This window comes from Cebidichthys violaceus, unplaced genomic scaffold (genome assembly GCF_023349555.1).
Source record: "Cebidichthys violaceus isolate CVI_PGR_0920_01 unplaced genomic scaffold, fCebVio1.0.p SCAF_1, whole genome shotgun sequence".
NCBI classification, from domain to species: domain Eukaryota; kingdom Metazoa; phylum Chordata; class Actinopteri; order Perciformes; family Stichaeidae; genus Cebidichthys; species Cebidichthys violaceus.
This window is the reverse complement of record NW_027176262.1, coordinates 22,387,893-22,406,915: the sequence shown is the minus strand read 5'-3', so window position 1 is coordinate 22,406,915 and position 19,023 is coordinate 22,387,893. Positions and strand designations below refer to the sequence as shown.

General features: G+C 43.5%; 1 protein-coding gene across 8 annotated transcripts in view; it reads left to right on the top strand.

Moving 5' to 3' along the window:
- Window positions 1-3,524: 3,524 nt before the first annotated feature.
- Window positions 3,525-19,023, top strand: part of synrg (synergin, gamma) — a 32,513-nt gene continuing 17,014 nt past the window's right edge. For 2 of the 8 annotated variants that reach the window (XM_068715502.1, XM_068715485.1), the window contains exons 1-14: window positions 3,525-3,561; window positions 7,411-7,451; window positions 8,274-8,431; window positions 8,587-8,714; window positions 9,166-9,271; window positions 9,362-9,473; window positions 10,062-10,493; window positions 11,314-11,592; window positions 12,574-12,654; window positions 12,833-13,029; window positions 15,181-15,426; window positions 15,514-15,653; window positions 17,045-17,169; window positions 17,531-17,593. In XM_068715502.1, the coding sequence (XP_068571603.1) occupies window positions 3,527-3,561; window positions 7,411-7,451; window positions 8,274-8,431; window positions 8,587-8,714; window positions 9,166-9,271; window positions 9,362-9,473; window positions 10,062-10,493; window positions 11,314-11,592; window positions 12,574-12,654; window positions 12,833-13,029; window positions 15,181-15,426; window positions 15,514-15,653; window positions 17,045-17,169; window positions 17,531-17,593 (2,143 nt within the window). In that variant the 5' untranslated portion in view covers window positions 3,525-3,526. The remainder of the gene's footprint in view (window positions 3,562-7,410; window positions 7,452-8,273; window positions 8,432-8,586; window positions 8,715-9,165; window positions 9,272-9,361; window positions 9,474-10,061; window positions 10,494-11,313; window positions 11,593-12,573; window positions 12,655-12,832; window positions 13,030-15,180; window positions 15,427-15,513; window positions 15,654-17,044; window positions 17,170-17,530; window positions 17,594-19,023) is intronic. The other 6 variants (XM_068715542.1, XM_068715532.1, XM_068715494.1 and 3 more) reach the window with 5 other exon arrangements.

Below are 19,023 nucleotides of genomic sequence, written 5' to 3'. Positions count from 1 at the left end.
AAGCACCACCTCAGACTGTGATGGATCTTACATAGACCTTTAGAGCCTTGCCATGTGCTTGATGCCAGATGTATTAACTCTTTAATGATCTTGTAAAATATTCAAATGTTTAGACACAATTCACTTTGTCACTATCCAAGCGCTAGAGAAATGAGGCTTGTTTATGGTTCTCTGTGTGGGATTTTACCTGAAAGAAATCATCGATAATAAACCAGCATTAAACTAAATATTAGGACCACATGAGGTGTTTCAGATGAGACTCTGCAGGGCTGAAGTGCAAGTCTGTATTCACCAGAGTGAGTTTAAATTTACTCTATTTGCATCAGAGGCTAAAAATTTGCAGTTTAGAGGAATCCTGACGGATTGATGTTGTCATGCTGATGCTGTCACAGGCTTGATGCTGGACAGGTTAATGATTTATGGGGAATAGTGTGATGCCCAGAATGGGACCCGGGTTAATGTTCACCTTTCTCGCCAGACCTTCTCTCTGGGGGGCTGCCCACAGCCAGTCCACATCCAACACTGGAGGGGGACGTGACTGACTGACTGACTGACTGACTGACTGACTGACTGAGTCGGCCGGCCTCCAGCTAAACCCGGCACACACAGCAGGGAGGGACACCACGATCTGCTCTCAGAGAAGCGGAGGGGACAGGAGACTGACGAGGCCTAATCGTCTTTTTAACGAGTTTAAATAGAAGCAATAAAAAGCAGCAGAAAATAATCCAAGCAGTTGTGATGAGCTCCCATAAACAAACCAAAGCACACAGGTGATAGTTAAAGTCGCCCTCTCCTCAGAACGTGAATGTTTGAGCGTCGTTGTGCAGGATGATGAATGTAGTTTGACACTAGAAGGCTGTTTTCACATGTATCTGCTGGAGAGGGACAGTTTCTCTCTGCCTACACTCTCTGGTGGACCAACCACAGCTGGCTGATGGAAAACACGTCACAAACTGTTTGTAATACTGCAAATGCAAAGGCTTTCATCAGTGGGCCAGAGGCTCAATCAGAATTGTATTACCTCATTCAGCGATAGATAGTGACTTAACAGACATTTATTCAAATGAAAATCTTTGAGATTATTACTTTAAAAAAATCATTCATTTTTTTTGATACGACTGATCAATTATATTTTCTTTCTCGATGACCGTTTTGGTCTTAGTGCTGTTTCGAAGCAGAATGGAATATATTTAAACCTTTCAAAGTTAATGATGCTAAAGTCCAGAATTAGCCTCCAAATCCCAACATGTGTAAGATTAGAGTATAAAATCAGGCCATTTAAAAAAAACTAAACAATTTCCTAGAGACGATACCGAGAACATATGTAGTTTGGTCCATATAGGCACCAGGTTTCAACACCAGACATAGCTCTTTATCAAATTGCTCATGTTGGACTCAAAATAGTGAAATGTGACTTTGAAATGATACCTTTGAGTCTGAACATAGTGGAATCAGTCTGTAAAACACCTGCCATGACAACCTTTTTAAACTGTAAAATATACCCGCAAAAATTCACAAAACAATTACCAAGGACACAACCTCAGTGTCCTCAATTATAGCTGCAGCTCTGTCCCGTTAGACTGACTGTGAAAGAGAAAGATGAAAGATGAAAAGATGAAAAATAAATTAAATCCACAAGAAAAACACTCTCCACACGGTCTTCATCATGTGCGTAAAGTACTGTAAAAACAACATTTTTCTCTCCAAGACCGTCATCTTCATATGTGAAACTAAAACTGCTGTTTTTCTATGTGTCGCTATGCAGCCTAAATGGCCACATTAGTCCCTCTGTCATGCATATGGACTCTGAATCGTTGCTGTTGAATAACGCAGAGGTATTGGAAAGCGTGAGGGCAGACCAGGTGATGGATAGCAGCCAGGCTTGTCATCGGCTGCCATACACTGCTCTCATCAAGCTGTAAATCTTTCACAACAACACCCGCTATAAGACAATGCCAGAGAGGCTTTTCCTTGTTGCTCCACCTTGTCATTGGTGTAACAATGAAATTGCCGAGTGAATCACTCTGTCAGGATGCACAATGGCCTCAATGCTTCAAGCAGCCGGTAAAAATGTTGGACAAGACATCAGGGGACAGACACAATAGGTGTGCAATACAGAACGCAATAAAAAATATCAATATTCGTAATATACTTATGACACATTTCAAATAAATTGCCTAAGAGAGTAATATATACACTTGCAGAAAAACAGGTGATGATTTATGGCTGTTTAAGAAGACAGATTGAATGTTGTTTACCACTTAAAAAGAATGTCATTTAAATGTGAAATGTTTAAGAATGGAACTGCTGTTGTCTTTGCCATTCATCATCAATTTAGCATAACTTTGGCTCATAAGTATACAAAAATATATTAAAAATACTACAACACAAACTGTAAAAAGTCCAGATCAGAAATGTTGGCTGTTCCCAATGAGTGGCTGTACCGTGTGTAGCTAAACTCGTGGTGAAGTGGGGAAAAAATCACACTAAACCTTAATCGAAGCAGACGTCATTGCTTCATAAAAGTACTGGGTGAACTGCATTTTGGGATATTGCACTTAACATAAGCATCATTAAGCACATCTTAGTGATGTGGAAAATGTGTTTGTCACTTTGAAGCTACTTCTTTTTAAAGGGGAAATTTGTGGGTTTAATTAAAGGGCGGGTGTGCTGCAGGAAAATCAGGGGCGCTTTAATAGTTTTCTAACTCCATCTGCTGCGACATGCAGAACCCAATTATCCATAATCATGCTTCTTGTCCAGAATAACAAATGCTAAGTCTTTCTAGATATACTCTACCCATCCAGTGTCAGACTGTACACGCTGCGTACAGGTTGTATCATAAAGAGCCCAGATCCTGTTTGTGTGTGACTTTACATGAAACAAAGCTGAAAACCAGCTTAACACTGACATCTGCTGGAAAATAGCTTGTATTGCAGCAAAATCATAAAATGTGTGGGAATCTCGGGTCCTGTGTTCTGCCTCGCAGGAAGTCTAAACGAGTATCATCTTTACTTTATACTCAAACTCCACTATGGCTCGAGGTCTATGACATTCAGTTTGCCTCCTTTGCTGCTTTTTTTCCCACTTTGCTCCGGAGCAGGTTGTATTCCAGATAAAAGATCAGCCCGTCATTCTACCCAGATCTGGGCTTATTCTACCCTGATCCAATGTGCAATGTGTATGTTGATTCTGCAGGGACGATATTGCAGGGATGATATTGTAAATGACAAAAGTACTTTTGTACTACAGGAGATTAGTACTATTTGAATATTCAAAATTGATGCTTAATAAAAATCACAAGAATGAGAAAGGAAATGAAGTACCCCCCCCCCCCCCCCCCCCCCCTCCAAAAAAACAAGCTATGCTCCTGAATAATTCCACAGGTATGGTAGGTAGAGCATGAGGATCAGCATGGAGCAGGAAGTGAGCTGTGCCCGAGAGACGGAACTCAGGGCAGCACAGCCCTCACTTCAGCCACCATCACTGCTGACGTCATCTCCTCCCAGTGACTGCTGTTATCAAGATGGCGCTGCGGCCAGGATCAGGGGGAGGCGGCAGGTATTCAATTTAAAACCAACTCTCTCGCTAGAACGTGAACAACTTTGTGAAATATCCACCTCTGAGTGCCTCTTAGCGACACGCTATTCTAACAGACGGGCCTCAAAGACGGCGATTAAATGCTGGGTTTTTTTTGTTTGTAGGAGATGATGAGATGGCTGGTTGTCAGGTGTCAGCTAACGTTAGCTAGCTGGTTTCTGCTGCCTGTCCAGTGCTCGAGAGTGGACCAAAACAATGCCACCATGTTCCTATATTAACGCATGCCACGTGTTACGTCTCGTGTGACCGTTAGTGTGCACGCAGCTCACGGTGTCCAGTGTTACACCCGGATATTTATCGAAAAATAAATCCGTATTACTCTCTTGTAACCGTAGCATTGTCAGGAAAATAGCTAGCACCTGTACAGACAGGCCTGTGCGCGACCGATACTGTTACAATCTGGCCTCGTCAACTTTGTTAGTACTGCGTGCTCGGCCATGTAGGTAGGCTGTTTAGTATCGTGTTGTTACGTGGTTGTGTATTTAAAACATGGAGCAGGAGGGAAGGGAAGACCCAGCAAAGAGCAGCTAACCTTAACTTACAAGAGTTCTCTTCTAACACATAAGCTACAACTTCTCTTCCGCAGCCACACTGCTGTACTTGTCTTTTTTTTTTTATTCATAATTATTTACTAAATTGCAAAGTAAAGCCTGTCACGCATGTCTCTCATCTCTATCCGGTCAATATGTAGTTGTAGGAGATGTACAGGTGTGTTATTAGAGCAGTATGATGGCGATACACCTGCCTCATGATTCTTTCAAAGCTGAGCTCCAGCAGTTTGAATAATAAATGAACAGGTGATACTGATCTGACAGGTGAAACCAGAGCCCTCAAAAAAAAAAAAAAAAAAAAAAGCAGGTGTAATGTGAAGACCTGGAGGTAATTGTAGTTCTCTTCTTATGTGTTGATCACTCTGCTGATGTCTGGTGGACAGTTACTGACCTGAACAACAGCAGTATAGAGCAGGAGGTAGTGACTTCAAGTATTTAGTCAGACAGGAATGTGCCGGTAATAGTGACACACAAAAGTGTTATAATTTAATTATACCGTCTACTGTCATGTTGGCGTGTTTGTGTGTGTGTGTGTGTGTGTGTGTGTGTGTGTGTTAGGCCATTGTGGGCAGTGTTGCAAATCAATGAGCAGGACTGTTCTTATTGCAGTATTTCATGTTTAAAGGAGTTTTATATTATTTGATGAAGGACCTGGACTTGTGTCTTAGTTCATTTGCTGGATTACTAAAGAAACAGACATTCCTGTCAGGCTTTGTGGTCCATGAACAAAGTTTGTCAACTTATTTGTCTCAGAAAAGTCACCGTATCATATTTACATTCATAAACGTAAAGGATGTATACTGTACCAGAGAAAGTGGATTTTATGGATTTTTAAGTTGTGGATCGTGTGTGTGTGTGTGTGTGTGTGTGTGTGTGTGTGTGTGTGTGTGTGTGTGTGTGTGTGTGTGTGTGTGTGTCAGACAGACATGATAATACAGCAATAATAAATTAAAGTGCCAGAGTGGAAAAGCCAGGAGGTGGAGCAGTGGTGCAGCTTGAAAACGGAGGCTTGGCAGCTCAGCGTTGAAGGTGTTTGGAGTAAATTTAAGTCAAAGATGCAGTAGAGGTGTCTGTAAGGAGACAGTGACAGAAATGCTTGATATCAGCTTCTATTGTGACAGCTGATATTTGGTTCCATGCGTATTTCCTCAACAGGCCGTGTGATTGTCACACGTTTGGACCTCTTAAATGTCAAACGAGAAATCTTCTCTGCCCAATCGTCAGTTTTGGAGAACTGGCTACATGACGCTCTAAGTCTGTATTTCCATTTTCAGCGAGTTCTCGTCAAACCTACTCTATATTCCTCTATGAGAGAAGCTGCAGAAGAAGCTTGAATCATTTTTTCCTTTGAGCTTCCTCAGTAATGATGACATTGACTGAATCTCCTCACCCTGCCTTCTGTTTCCCAGCTTTCAAAAAAACCGTCTGACGATAGCTGTCGGATGATTACGGGCCTTTTACAAGGCGCTGGCGTTCCACAGCTGCTATCGCTGCTTATCTCCTTCTGTGCTAATCTGCCCGGCCGTGACCTGCCGTTTGCTGCAGGATGGTGTGGGCAGCAGTGCTGCGGCGCTCCTGTAAATGCTTTTAAGCTGCAAATCTTACAGGCAGCAGATGCGACTCTGAAACCTCCCAAGTCGAGCACCATCAGGCCTGTTGATTTATAACATCAAATCATATCAAAGGCTCATTCTGTGAAGGCATTGCTCTAGTCGCCCCTTTTATTTAAACCTACATTGTTGTTTTTTTTGGGCCACATGGGGGCAGCAGTAACGAGCTGTAAGCACGATCCCCGTTGCCATATTATCACGTTATAAAGTTGACTTCTTAGCATGCAGTGGCCTGTTTACACATGCAAGAGACATGAAGCCTCACTTTTGAATAGTGTTTGTATCCACCTGATGAATGTAAGTCCAAAATTCACTTTTCTTTCATCTTTTTGTTCGTGATTTAGTTGCAAAAATGCCCAAATTTGTTGCTCTTCTCTGTTTAATATAACTGCACATTTATTATCTATGGATTTTTGTATTGTTGGTCAGAAAAAAAACAAGTAATGCAGACGCATTACAGCACCATTTTTCACCTTTTTGTGGCAGTTTGTAGACTAAATTGATTAGTTAAAAAAAATAATCAAAAAGGATAATTGATAACGAATGTAATCGTTAGTTATAGCCCCAGTGTACAGACTTCAACACTTCACTTTCATAGCTTACAAAAGTACATTTTAGAACTCTGGTTCTAAGTTGTTCCTCATTTGCCACAGGGACTTGGTAATTGCTTTGGTGAATGCTTGCACTGCCTGATGATGAGTTCCCTGCCTCTCTTTTGTTCGCACAGTTGTGTTGGTACTAAAGTTATCCGTATGATAATGTCAACCAGTCGGATTAGTGATGATCAAATTCAGCTTAGAGTCAGTCCGGGACACAGAGGCCCGGCCGGCTCTTTCTTCTGTTTGTCTCTGCATCATCAGCTCCGGCCTGAAGCACTGGGTTGTAATACGTTATTTGACAAATAGCCGACGGCCTGTGTGTGTGTGTGTGTGTGTGTGTGTGTGTGTGTGTGTGTGTGTGTGTGTGTGTGTGTGTGTGTGTGTGTGTGTGTGTGTGTGTGTGTGTGTGTGTGTTGGCTCTGGTGAGTAGAGACTTGGCCGACTTGTAGGAACGATTGCTTGTTTTCTTAAAGGCCTGATTCTCAGCACAGACGCAGTGAGTCCAAGTCGCCTGTGGAAATGAAACTGCATCAATTATTCAGCCTTTTTTTTTTTAGGCATTAATGTTACATTTTTAAAAGGATCAGTGTCTGAAAATTCACCCTGGTCTATGTGAATAAATGCTCATTGCTGATCAATGAATGCCAACAGCAAATCAATCAGATGTACTACGATCCCAGACATTTGCCCAATGGAACCACATCCAATTAAATCATTTGAATTATGTTGACTCAAAGCAATCACCATATTTAGTCAAATACAGTTTCTTTGGCTTTAGTCTTTTACCTCCTACTACTGTGTTATACGTATTGCATCATACCTATGATATGATATGATATATGTGTATGGCAGCCTTTATCCTAGCTTTGAATGTATTGTTCTACAGCACAGATTACAATCACAGGATAGAAGGTCTGTGATTTTTGATTCCTACTTTGCATTGTCGACATGATGAGTGTTTGGAGCTCACCTAAAGGTGTTGTCTGCTTCTTTACTCGTGCGTCAGTTTGAATCTCATTACCTGCAATTCTCTTTATTTTCTCACTTTAGTTTCATGTATCCTGTTGGAGGGGGCCTGGGACCGCCACAAGGTGAGTCATTCTGCAGTCAGTACCACCAGCCTGTTCTTTCAGGCTGACTTTTTGAAAATATGAATATGAATGACCAGTTTCATCACCAAAAGCTGAAGGCTCTTTGTTTGTATTGTGATGGATTTCATTAGTCATTATACTTCTTATTAGTCTGTCCTATTAACAATTGGTCTTTGCCACTTAAGATCACCATAAGTGCTTCGGCAGAATTAAGCAGCGGCAAGGATTCAGCCCGTCGGAGCTCATACCTTTTTTGTTCCCTGTGCCCCGAGCAGTGCATTGTGGGCCTCATATGTACGATCATTTAGCTGCGCGTGCATTGTCATATTTAGGCTCTTGACTTTGCAGTAACACTCCCGATAAACCATCCACGCACCACTCTCAGGGGCCGTTACATGCTCCCATTAGCAATGTCATTTTAGACTAAGTGCATTGTGTGTAGCCACCTAAGCAAGCCACTTATTCAGACCGGTGGAGCCGTAGAATAGTGAATCATCTGGAGGCTGGGGTAGGAGCCGGCTGTCAGCTCACACAGCATCCGCGAAAAACAAACACAGACACTTTTCTCCGAGCTGTCACTGTAGTCACCAGAAAAATAGATTTGTTTGTTGCTGAGCCTGTGTCTTTTCCCAGCTGTCTAGGAAATTGATTCGCAATACCGAATCATGTCCAGTCTCTAGAGGTTTCTTTTTTTGGATTGTATTAAGTTGTCTTCAGTGTACTTTTAAATTGGGCGTACTCATGCTTCAAATAGTAATTAAACACATTGTTCTTAGCCGTGTCTACAGTGTATTATAACAGTGTTTGTGTGTGTTTCTGCAGGCATGGTACCCATGCAGCAGCAGCAACAGCAGCAGCAGCAGCAGCAGCAGCAGCAACAGCAGGGCTTCCCTATGGTTCCGGTCATGCAACCGAACATGCAGGGCATGATGGGAATGAACTTTGGGGGACAGATGCCCGCAGGGGCGATGCCTATGCAGGTGAGCTTGCTCTTGAGTCTGCGTTTGTCTATTGTGTTTGTTTGCTTCCATTTACGAATACATACTGAAACCCTGCTGTGTAGATTTAACTGATTATGGCATGTCTCAGCTGCTGTCTGTGTTATTTATTTATTTTATTTTTTTGCATCTCACAGGGTGGGATGTCTATCGGTATGCAGACCCCTGGGATGCAGTTCTTGGGTCAGCCACAGTTTATGAGCATGAGACCTGCTGGACCCCAGTACACCGCGGACATGCAGAAACAAATGGCCGAGGAGCACCAGTAAGACGCCTTTACAATAGCATCATTGTGTTTGTTCACATCTGCATAGACAGCTGAGTAACTAACGCACTACATTGTTTAAATAGATGGAGTGTGAGAGGCCGCCATCACGGTTTTGTTCCCACACACCTAAGGCCTAACTGGCATATTTTAAATGATAGACTCAAGAATTCAGAGGCTAATTATGGCAATTTGGCACAAAAGTTAAATAGGATCAAATTATAAAGATATGACCTTTTGGACAGACATGGGTGTAAAATGCGACTTGACTGATTGGCAAAAGCATACAACCAAGAGGCAGTAATTCAATCGACTTTTTAAATATGTCGATGATGCAGACAAGCGCTCCCTGTCCACATACAGGCGGACACCATAGGTCTTCTGTTTTTTGTTTTTTTTAATCGTTATTTCTTTGGCTCTCCATATAATGTCTCCTCTTCGTGGCTTTTAGAAAACGCCTGGAGCAGCAGCAGAAGATGCTGGAAGAGGACCGGAAAAGAAGACAGTTTGAGGAGCAGAAACAGAAGCTGAGGCTGCTCAGCAGCGTCAAGCCCAAGGTGAGCGTTCATTTCGCCATTCTTATGGCATGTCGACTGCTGATCTTTGTAACCTCCTGAGCTCTTGATCCTCTATTGCTGCGCACTCAGACGGCTGAGAAGAGCCGCGACGATGCCTTGGAGGCGATCAAAGGCAACCTGGATGGCTTCAGCAGAGACGCCAAGATGTACCCGAATCCGTCATCGCAGACCAAGAAGCCAGGTACCTTCACCCCGGTGATGTCATCTGTACGCTCTGATAATTCTGTTCCCGTTGTTCCTCTCCGTCAGCAGATCTGCTCTGAGTTGAAATACCTGCGTCTGAGAATGAAAGCTGGATTAGAGGCAGGTCAGCATGACGACTGCTCAGCTGGAGGCAGACGAGTCAACCTTTTTGCCAGAAAAGCAGATTGTTGATCACATTTCTTTTATCACATTATTTGTTCTAGTCTCTCACATCTGCACAGCTGTCAGTCTATTAAAACATTTTTTTTGACTATAGATTTCCCTCACTATAACTTATTCCTGTGCATTTCAGGAAATTGTAGTTATGCATCAAACATAGCCTGAAGCAATATTACAGCCGACGTTCCCAATCCAAAAAGCATTTTATTCAATCTGAATATTAATTAAATGCTGTACGTCAAGATTTTGGTTGAATTCGCATTACTACAATTTCTGGTCGTGCACAATACAGTCTTTATCTCACTTCATTCTCCATTGCAGTGTGTGTGTGTGTGTGTGTGTGTGTGTGTGTGTGTGTGTGTGTGTCATGTGTGGTGCCATCATCATTATTTCTTCATTTTTGCAGACTCATCGCCACCACATCCTTCTGTCCCCACTCGCTCCCTCCCCCCAGCTTTGTCCGAAGACAATGATGAGTTTAGTGACTTTCACGGGCCCGTAGACGCCCCCGCCTCCTTCCCTCCGTCCTCCTCCACTTCCTCCGCATCCGGCCTCTCCTCTCGGGCCCTCGTCCAGCCTCCGTCCACTGCCCCCGTGACAGGCTCCCCCCCGGACGATGACGAGTTTAGTGACTTTGTCCAGGGTCCTCTAAATGTGCTCCCTCCCTCCGACTTCCACCTCTCCTCTCAGGCCCAAGTCCAACCTTCCTCCCCTTCCTTGAAGGCAGGACTGTCCTCCTCTTCCTCTTCCCTCCCTCAGTCCCTTCCTGCCTCTGTGTCCATTTCCACTGTCACCCAACACTCTGCTGTCAACAACAGCTCCCAATCTACATTTCAAGGTAACTGTCTTTTTGCTTTGTTGACACCTCCCTGCCCATCCTCATAGTAGATACTCAGCCATATACATTTTGAATGAACCTGGATGATTTTTTATTTTTTTTAATTGTAGTGCTGCTTTTATTGCAGATGCTGAATATTTTTACTGGCACGTATTTTTTTCCGTTGGCCTCGGCCTGTGTTACAGTGTGAGAGCATGCAGATGGCCCAGCAGCTAGCCCTGACCTCATTACCTAAACCTCCGAAAAGCTACCAGACACGGCAAACTATAGGCAAACTACAGGCAAACAGGGACGCAGCATCAATAAGAAACTCACCTCGCTTCATCCTTTTAGAAAGTGAGAGTTTTTCTCAGTAGGTTTTAACCATATAGTAGCAGAATCCATCCATTGATACCCAATCTGTTTGTGGTTTGATAGAGGACTGTCACACTCGTGTGTCATCCGCCGTCTAATCTCTCGGATGAGCAGCTGCTGCGTGACAGCTCTCTGTCTCCAGACTATGAATGACAGGACGGAGAGATGCAACACCAGTCCTCAGACAGTTGTGACCTAGTTGTTTAGCATCTGGAATAAACAGTTTCAATGTCCTCAGGCCTTTTTCAATATATTTTAGGATTTTATTTCTTTTTCCGATGATGTAGAATCAATTGCAGGTTGGATAATATATTTGACATGGTTAAAAACGAAATGCACAGCATTGATTCACTGTATATTACTTAAGTAATTAGTTGAATACAACTTCAGCTGCTTTGTATAGTCAGTGTGTGTGTGTGTGTGTGTGTGTGTTATCAAGAACTCTGTTCCTCATTCACCCCTCTAGGCCCGTCCCTGGAAGAGAAGCTATTCTCCTCATGTGATTTTTCTGCTGGTAGGACGGCACAGGTTAGCTTTAAATCCAAGCAGAGTTTGGCTAAAATGGGTCCCGGAACTAAAGTTTCAACCCAGTTTCACTCTAGCACTAAAGCGAGGAATTGGGCCGCGGCCCCTGAGGACTTGAGTTCGGTCTTCGTCGCAGAAAAGCTACCTGAGGTCCCGGGGTCGGCGCCCAGCGGCCCCCCATCAGCCGCTGACTCGCCTCCTCAAACCGGTAGTGACAGCGGTGAGAGACGTGCCTGTTTACTCGTCTTCCTCTTCTCTCCCTTGCTTTGCTGCACACAATCAAGGCAGCACTTCTCTTTCTTTCCTGGGAAAATATTTCTACTCTTTCTAACAAACAATTCTGTACCTTTTTGGGGGTCATAACTGGTTTACACCAGATTCTGGGCTGGTCGTCATAGTAGTGTAGCCTCTGTACTCTGACATACAATTCTGCTGTTGATTTCCTTCGCCTCTTTGATCAAATGGAGTCTTTGAGGCGTCCTCCCCGCTGTCTTTACAACTTCTCCTACGCCACGTCTCTGCTCTTATATCTGCCCGCTTCATACCTCGGTCACCTCCGACCAAATCCTGTTGAGAGGGGCTTCTCACGTCGCCGCTCTCTGCACACGTTGTGGAAATGGACCGTGTCTGTCGTGGGCCCTGAGGTGACCCAATAAAGCTGCTGTTTGTTCCCCTTCGCTACGTAACACCTTCTCAGAGAACCACCTCTGGCGCATGCTGACTGCTGTGGGTTAACAGGGATGTCCAAACATAATCCGAGGCTGATTGTGCATGCTACTTTTGTGCTCCTTTTTTTTGTTTTGTTATTGGTTCGTCTGTGTCCGTGTCTTCCGTGTCATCCAGGGAAATCTTGCTAATCTCGGAGACCTGTGAGATTTGTAATGAGATTCATTTCATTGCTCGCTGATGGGAGTATTATGTGCAAAGCGGCTGCCTGAGTAAACAGACGCCTTGTAGACTCATCAATAAGATGTCGTGTAAGGGACTGAAAATTAACTGGCAGCAGTTAAATTAGATTTTTAGCTCCTCTGTCCGCTCGTCTTGAAGCCACAACTGGCTCATGTCTGACGGGGCGAGACTCAGTGCAGGAGAGCGTGACGAAATGCTGAGTCTTCCAGACATCACATGTACACAACAATTAACTGTGTGTGTGTGTGTGTGTGTGTGTGTGTGTGTGTGTTGTGTGTGTGTTGTGTGACAGCAGGTGTAGGCGTGTACCCACAACAAGAGCACATTCAGCCCATGCTGCCAGCCTGGCTTTACAATGACAGCCTCATCCCAGGTAAACATTTACACATGAGTATGTCCGGTATAATGTTTTTAGACATTCATCTTTGATGCTGTATTTTGTACAAAGAAATTAAACTCTATAAATCTCCATTATGATTGAGATTTGAGAGAATTTAACTCCATTTCTAGCATGCGTGAATGTTGTCCTTTCTGTTTGTCTCTCCTTTTAGAAATGTTCAAGAAGGTTCTTGAATTCACCATGACTCCGGCAGGGATCGACACAGCCAATCTCTACCCAATACTGATGTCATCAGGACTTCCCAGGGAAGCACTGGGGCAAATCTGGGCGTCGGCCAACCGCACAACACCTGGCATGCTGACCAAGGAGGAGCTCTACACTGTACTTGCACTAATTGGCGTGGCGCAGGTAAACAATGGAGTCCACGACAAGCGATCCTCTCAGACCATGGCTCCCGTAGAGGCTCGCCGTCAAGTCCACACTGTTATCAGACGGGCTGAGCTGGAAATGGGTAGACGGAGGCAGCGCCGTGAATCAGCCCAGGGCTTGTGGGGCATTTGAAGCTGTATATGTGTGTGTGTGTGTGTGTGTGTGTGTGTGTGTGTGTGTGTGTGTGTGTGTGTGTGTGTGTGTGTGTGTGTGTGTGTGTGTGTGGCCGTCAGTCCCCGTCAGCCGGCGGCTTGTCATCATCCTTAGCCCGGGCCTGTCACCGCCACTCTGCGGGGAGCTCACGATGCCACCGCTTCCATGCAAGCAATGACAACATTGGTGATGTAAATCATCAGGAGCTTTAAAAACACGAGCACAATAAGGTGCATTCTGCTGTGAGGGGAAAGAGTTTGAGTTGTGACATCTGTTCAAAAGGAACTTTACTTTCTTGAATAATTTAAGTGCAAACATCTGGGTTTTTTTTTTTCACTGAATACATTATGGCATCAAATGAAATAAGGTCACACTAGCCACTGTGGCGTAATTCCTCTCATGATTTTAATTGATCAACGTATAAGTTATGTGTATGTATGAGCAGGTGCGAGCGTGGAGGTGTTGCTTGCTTAGTGCCATTCGATAACGGGCGAAATTGAAAGTTATTTCTTCCACTGCCACAGATTTGACCAATTGTTGATTATTGTTTGAGGGTTTTCCGGTTTGTCTCTGTGTTCAGAGGTTTTTGGTAGACAGGAAGTATGGTTGACTTGGTCCACTTCATGGTGGAGTCTGAAAGTTGTAAGAAGTTGTTTATGAGGTTGATTTTGTGGTTTCTAGAGTTCATTTTCTTTTCTTTTATGGTTTTGTCAAATGGCACAAGCTTAGCGATACAGTGGCCATGGGTGTTTTTATCCATTGAATCCACAACTCCCCAAAGCTAGATAGCTGTAGAAAATGTAATTCTTTGTTTAGTTACATTGTGAGACGTTTCAATTTCTTCTGAACCTCAAGCAATGTTTCGCTTCTGTCACATTTCTCTCTCTGCTGCCTCAATGAAGTCAAAAATTGGCAAATTGGAATCTAAATATAAGAAAATGGAGGCTATTCAAATGTTTGACAGCCTCTCCTGTCCTCTCCTCAATGCTCTGTGTTCAGCAGCCTGCAGTTCAGTCCAAGTTTCTCAGACTTCTTCTCGTGACTGTTTGTCTCAGCCGAATGAACGGTTTAGTAAACGGATTATTTGTTGCTTTCGAGGTCCGTTGGAAAGCTGAAAATCTGACGACTATGACAGTTTCTGCAGCTCCTGGCTGTGATAAACGGTGTAGTTTTTGGCGATTGTTTAAAGAAAACGAGCTTTTCCATCCCACCGGCGGGTTTCGGGGTTCAGACGGTTAAGTTGTTAACTCGATTAAGACGGTTTCTTCGCTGTAGATTAAAGAAGGAACTATTGTTTCTAACTGGAATGCCTTGAAAACCACTTTTTCTGTCGGTATTGAACAATGATGTGGGGCTGTAACTAGAGGTAAGAGTCGGTCCTTCTCAGGTTCTGATAAAACCTTTATTGCAGTGTGTTCCTCTGAGGGTGGAATTGACCTTTTTATTCCTGAGACAATAATCAGGAAAAGCGGGTTCAGGTTCTGCCATTTAAGGAATTCGGTAGAGAATCCAGCTGGTCCTTCTGCTTTACAGTTTGGCATTTGAGTAAGAGTTTGGAGAATGGACACGCGTCTTTTGTTTATTGTTGTGTAGGTCAGTGTCCTGTAAAAGGCTTAAGCCCGCCTCCAATTTGATGAGGCGATCCATGACTTTTACTCTTTATGTGTGTGAGCGAACACAAAGTACAGTTCTTTATGTTCATAGTATTCCAGTTAGATTAGTCCGGAGCTTGACTTGAAGCGGTTACTGAGTCTGTATTGTTTTGTTTCCAGTATCTGAGGGAGCATTAAGGCCTCTGGGTCATCAGATGTGGTGTTTTCCGGTATGCCTGAGAAAATGCGATTGTGGTGCATGCTTTATATCTCCAGTAGGGCTTCTTAAATGTGCTTACATTGTGTTTTTTTGTCAGAACATCCATTTGTTTTCGCAGTAGCTTCCCTAGTCAGTTCCTTGAAGATCCGTGTCCTTTGTTTTCAGAGTGGCCTCCCAGCAATGAATGTGGAAATTCTCAGCCAGTTCCCTTCTCCACCCGTGCCCAACCTGCCGGCCCTGGCTATGGCCATGGCCTCCGTCATGCCCCAGCACCAGCAGCCCATGATGACCAAGCCCCCGGTTTCCATGGCCATGGCCACATCAGCACCACCGGTGATGGGCATGACTACCGCAACGCAGGCTCAAGCACCCACCAACGCTAACTTCATCGCCAGTTTCCCTCCGGCACAGGTAACAAGACCGTGCCTTTTTAAGTTCTGCATTATCCATCAGTCGATCATAATTCACGTCATACTCACTGACGCGTTGTCGGCTCAGGGGCCCAAAGCCGACGACGATGACTTCCAGGATTTCCAGGAGGCTCCAAAGGCGGGAGCCGGAGACCAGTCCTTCTCTGAGTTCCAGGGGGATTCAGGTGGGGGTTTCCCCCCAACCCTCGCATCGCAGCACCAAAAAAGGTATTTCCTTCTAGCTCACTTAATTAGCAATGTCTTGGTCAAAGTTGTATGATCCTAATGCTGAGTTTACATTACAATGAATCTATTTCTTCAGTGTTCCTCGTCATTTCTTACATCTCACTACTTCAGTGTCTGTAGTGATGAGGGTCTAATATTCAGCCCTCGTTGGTTATTTATAGCTGAGCTGTTCTGCATAATATTTGTGTCTTCAATCGTTTATCCTGGAAACCATACAGTCAGGCACTGTGTCTTTATTATCTTGTAATAACCTCCCTAGAATAGCAATGAGTTTGGGTCATCTCTTAATGAATTAATTTCAATGGACACAGCAGATCGGCTCATTTCTTTATATTACTTTCCGAGCTCATTTTGAGAGACCGTCTTTTCACGGCGAGAGGAAGCTGAAAAGCAATTATCCGTTAAAAGACAAAGAGATAGCAGAGCTTTAAGTATCTCACATCTCAGTAGCATAGGCGTTTTTATAATTCCTCCCCTAAAAACATACACTTCTGACTGTTTCTGCAACGTAAGAAGAATTCCCCACAGCCTGATATTGTTGTCTAATTAATGAGAAGCTGAGAAGCTCGTGTTGGTTTGCCGGTCTCAACTGGCAGGCATAGCTTGCTGTCACATGTGTTGCCGAGAAAAAGGGCTTTGAGGAAACTAAATATCTGCTGGAAAGTGAGCTTAATGATGTCCAGTGATGTCATCCAATCAGCTACACTCTCGATGCAAAGCAAGGTTTTTAATACATGTACAGCGTTGTTGTTTTTTTTCCTGTATGTCACAGAGGCATCAGAACATAACACAAATAGTCATCATGCAGACAAATACGTTAATGTTTAATTTCATTATGGAATGCACGTTAATTAACATGAGCGCTTGGGTCCATCATGCAATTGTGCATGCATGTCAGCTGGCAGCAACAGAACTGCAGAGAGGCCCAGTAAGCTGTGCCCAAGTTAAAAAAAAATAAAAAACCCACAGATGTTTAATTAGTCAAACATATATTTCTTAAAATCCAAACAGCATAATGGCAAACACTGACAGACTGCAGTGGTAATTAGACAGACTCCAATTAAAACTAGCAGACACTCCCAGTAGTGAAGGTAGCGCTCTTGTTATGTGTGATTTAGTCTTTTTGCATGAGTCAGTGTTTGCATGGATAAACCTCAGTTACAGATAAAACTGCCCTCAGTGTTCATCATCATCACCACCATAATGGTTAGTTCCACATAGAATAAGAACACTTTTTAAAAAAAAAAAAAACACACACTCTCTCACCACACTTTACAGCCGACGGTAAATGTTTAATCAGCTTATGGGGATTAAACTGCTCTGTCGACCCTCGCTCATCCCGATGTCTGACTGTAACCATCGTGTCCCTGCAGTGCGTCTGCCATGCTGACTCCAGTGTCGGGTTCTTCGTCCGCCTCCGTCACGGCCTCCGATAAGTACGCCGTTTTCAAGCAGCTGTCCGTGGAGCAGCCGGCGGAGCCTACGCCCGCCGCCTCAGGTACCTTCTCTAGTTCACACGGTGTGTTACCAGTCGCCGGCTGCTCTCTCCGTGAAACGCTCCAGTCGGGGGAATCTGAGATGGAGTAGATTAGGGAGGGAAAGAAATATGATCTTCAACACAGAGAATGTCTCGTCTCTCACATGGGTTGAAGATGAGCCCTGATTATTTCCAATCAGGGCACCTTCAGTTTCCTGGAAATCGTTTGAACTTCTTAGAATCTTAAGAAGTCCTTAAACACACTTCAGAGTACCGGCTGCCAGATTAAACTGCATTAAGTCAACACCTGCCTACCTGTTAAATGTGTGGTATTTTTTTCTGTTCATACTTTACCCGTTCTTCTTTATTTGTTCTGATCCAGATATCGGGGACAAATACAGTGTATTCAGACAGCTTGAGCAACCTGCTGACAAGAAACCAGTCGGTAAGAAACTCAGACACACATTCAAGCCTCCGTCTGTTTCTAAAACACACACATTAGCAAATCCATCTGTTATTTCAAAAATACATTTCCTGGTACTCCTGACAATAAATCCTTTTTTTTTTTGAGGACCTGTTGGGCTCAGATATGGTCCCTAGCGTGAAACCCTTCCTAATTAAACATTGTATCATGACTTGGGTACAGTTGTTGGGGCGCTACAATGCCGTATTTTAATGCCATTCTTTACACTATGTCTCGTTTTGCAAGTCTTTAGTGTTGATTCCAGTGTTTCCCCATCCCCGTTTCATTAGAACAGTTTCCGATGGGGACAGCTCTTACAACTCCAGTAAGTCATGCTTTTGCGGTGACCTTTCCTTGACATTGTCAGGCTCCATCTCCTTAATGAGCCCATTAGTTATGTCTCTTCCACCGCACACCAGCGGTGTGAACAGATTCTCTGTTTCCATCCACGCATATATTATACAGCAGTGGATTAACAAGCCCTGAAACTCAAGAATGCATTCTGACTTTTTCCTCTTTGAGGTTTTTTTTTATACCAGCGGCTTGTTTCAAAAGATTTGAGACAAAAAGGTTCTGTTCTGTTTCTGCTGCTGCTCTTTTTATAGCATATATGGAGCTTTGTCATTGCAGACAATGCCCATCTTAACAAGCAGTTTTTAGTTTCAATTACATTTTTTATGTTTTGTCAACCAAATAGTAAAACAACCTACTTAAGGCAGTTGCAACTGCCTAAAATCTAATAGGAATAAAATGTTCTTATTCAACATGAGCAAGTAGAATATCTTTATTTGTATTGAACACTTGCTCACATATCTCATCAAGCATTCTGTTCACTTTATTATAAAGTATAAAAACAAAACAATATGTAATTAATACATGTTGTTGTTGTATTTGCCGCCCAGGATATTCATCTACCAAACCAGTACTAATGGTGGTTTCCTAGATTTTAAAGTCAAATCTATCTTCTCCAAACCATTTTGACATCTCCGTCTCAAAAGTTACAGAACTTGCTAGAATACCCAAAACTAGCCAAAGTGCAACTTTAATTAGGGACGCACCGATATCGGGCCGGTACTGACTCACATAGCTGGATTGTATCTCGGTGACAATCTATGTTTATATACTATACACATTATATACTGCAATTTGAATTCCTGTGTAACTTTTGATTTGTTGCCGTAAGAGATTTACACTCACATTGTAGTTCCTGTTAATTATGAAGACGTTAGGAAAGCCATGTTTAAGTCAAGCCTGTTATTGCCTCAAACAGGAAAGAACATGAAGTGGCCGTGAAATGATCACTTCTAAAGAAGCATACGGCTTATTGTACCGCGGTTTGAGTGATTACTGGATTGTGATAGACTGCAGGGTATCTGTTCAGTAAGAGGTAAAGCCTGCGCAGGCGGCAGTCG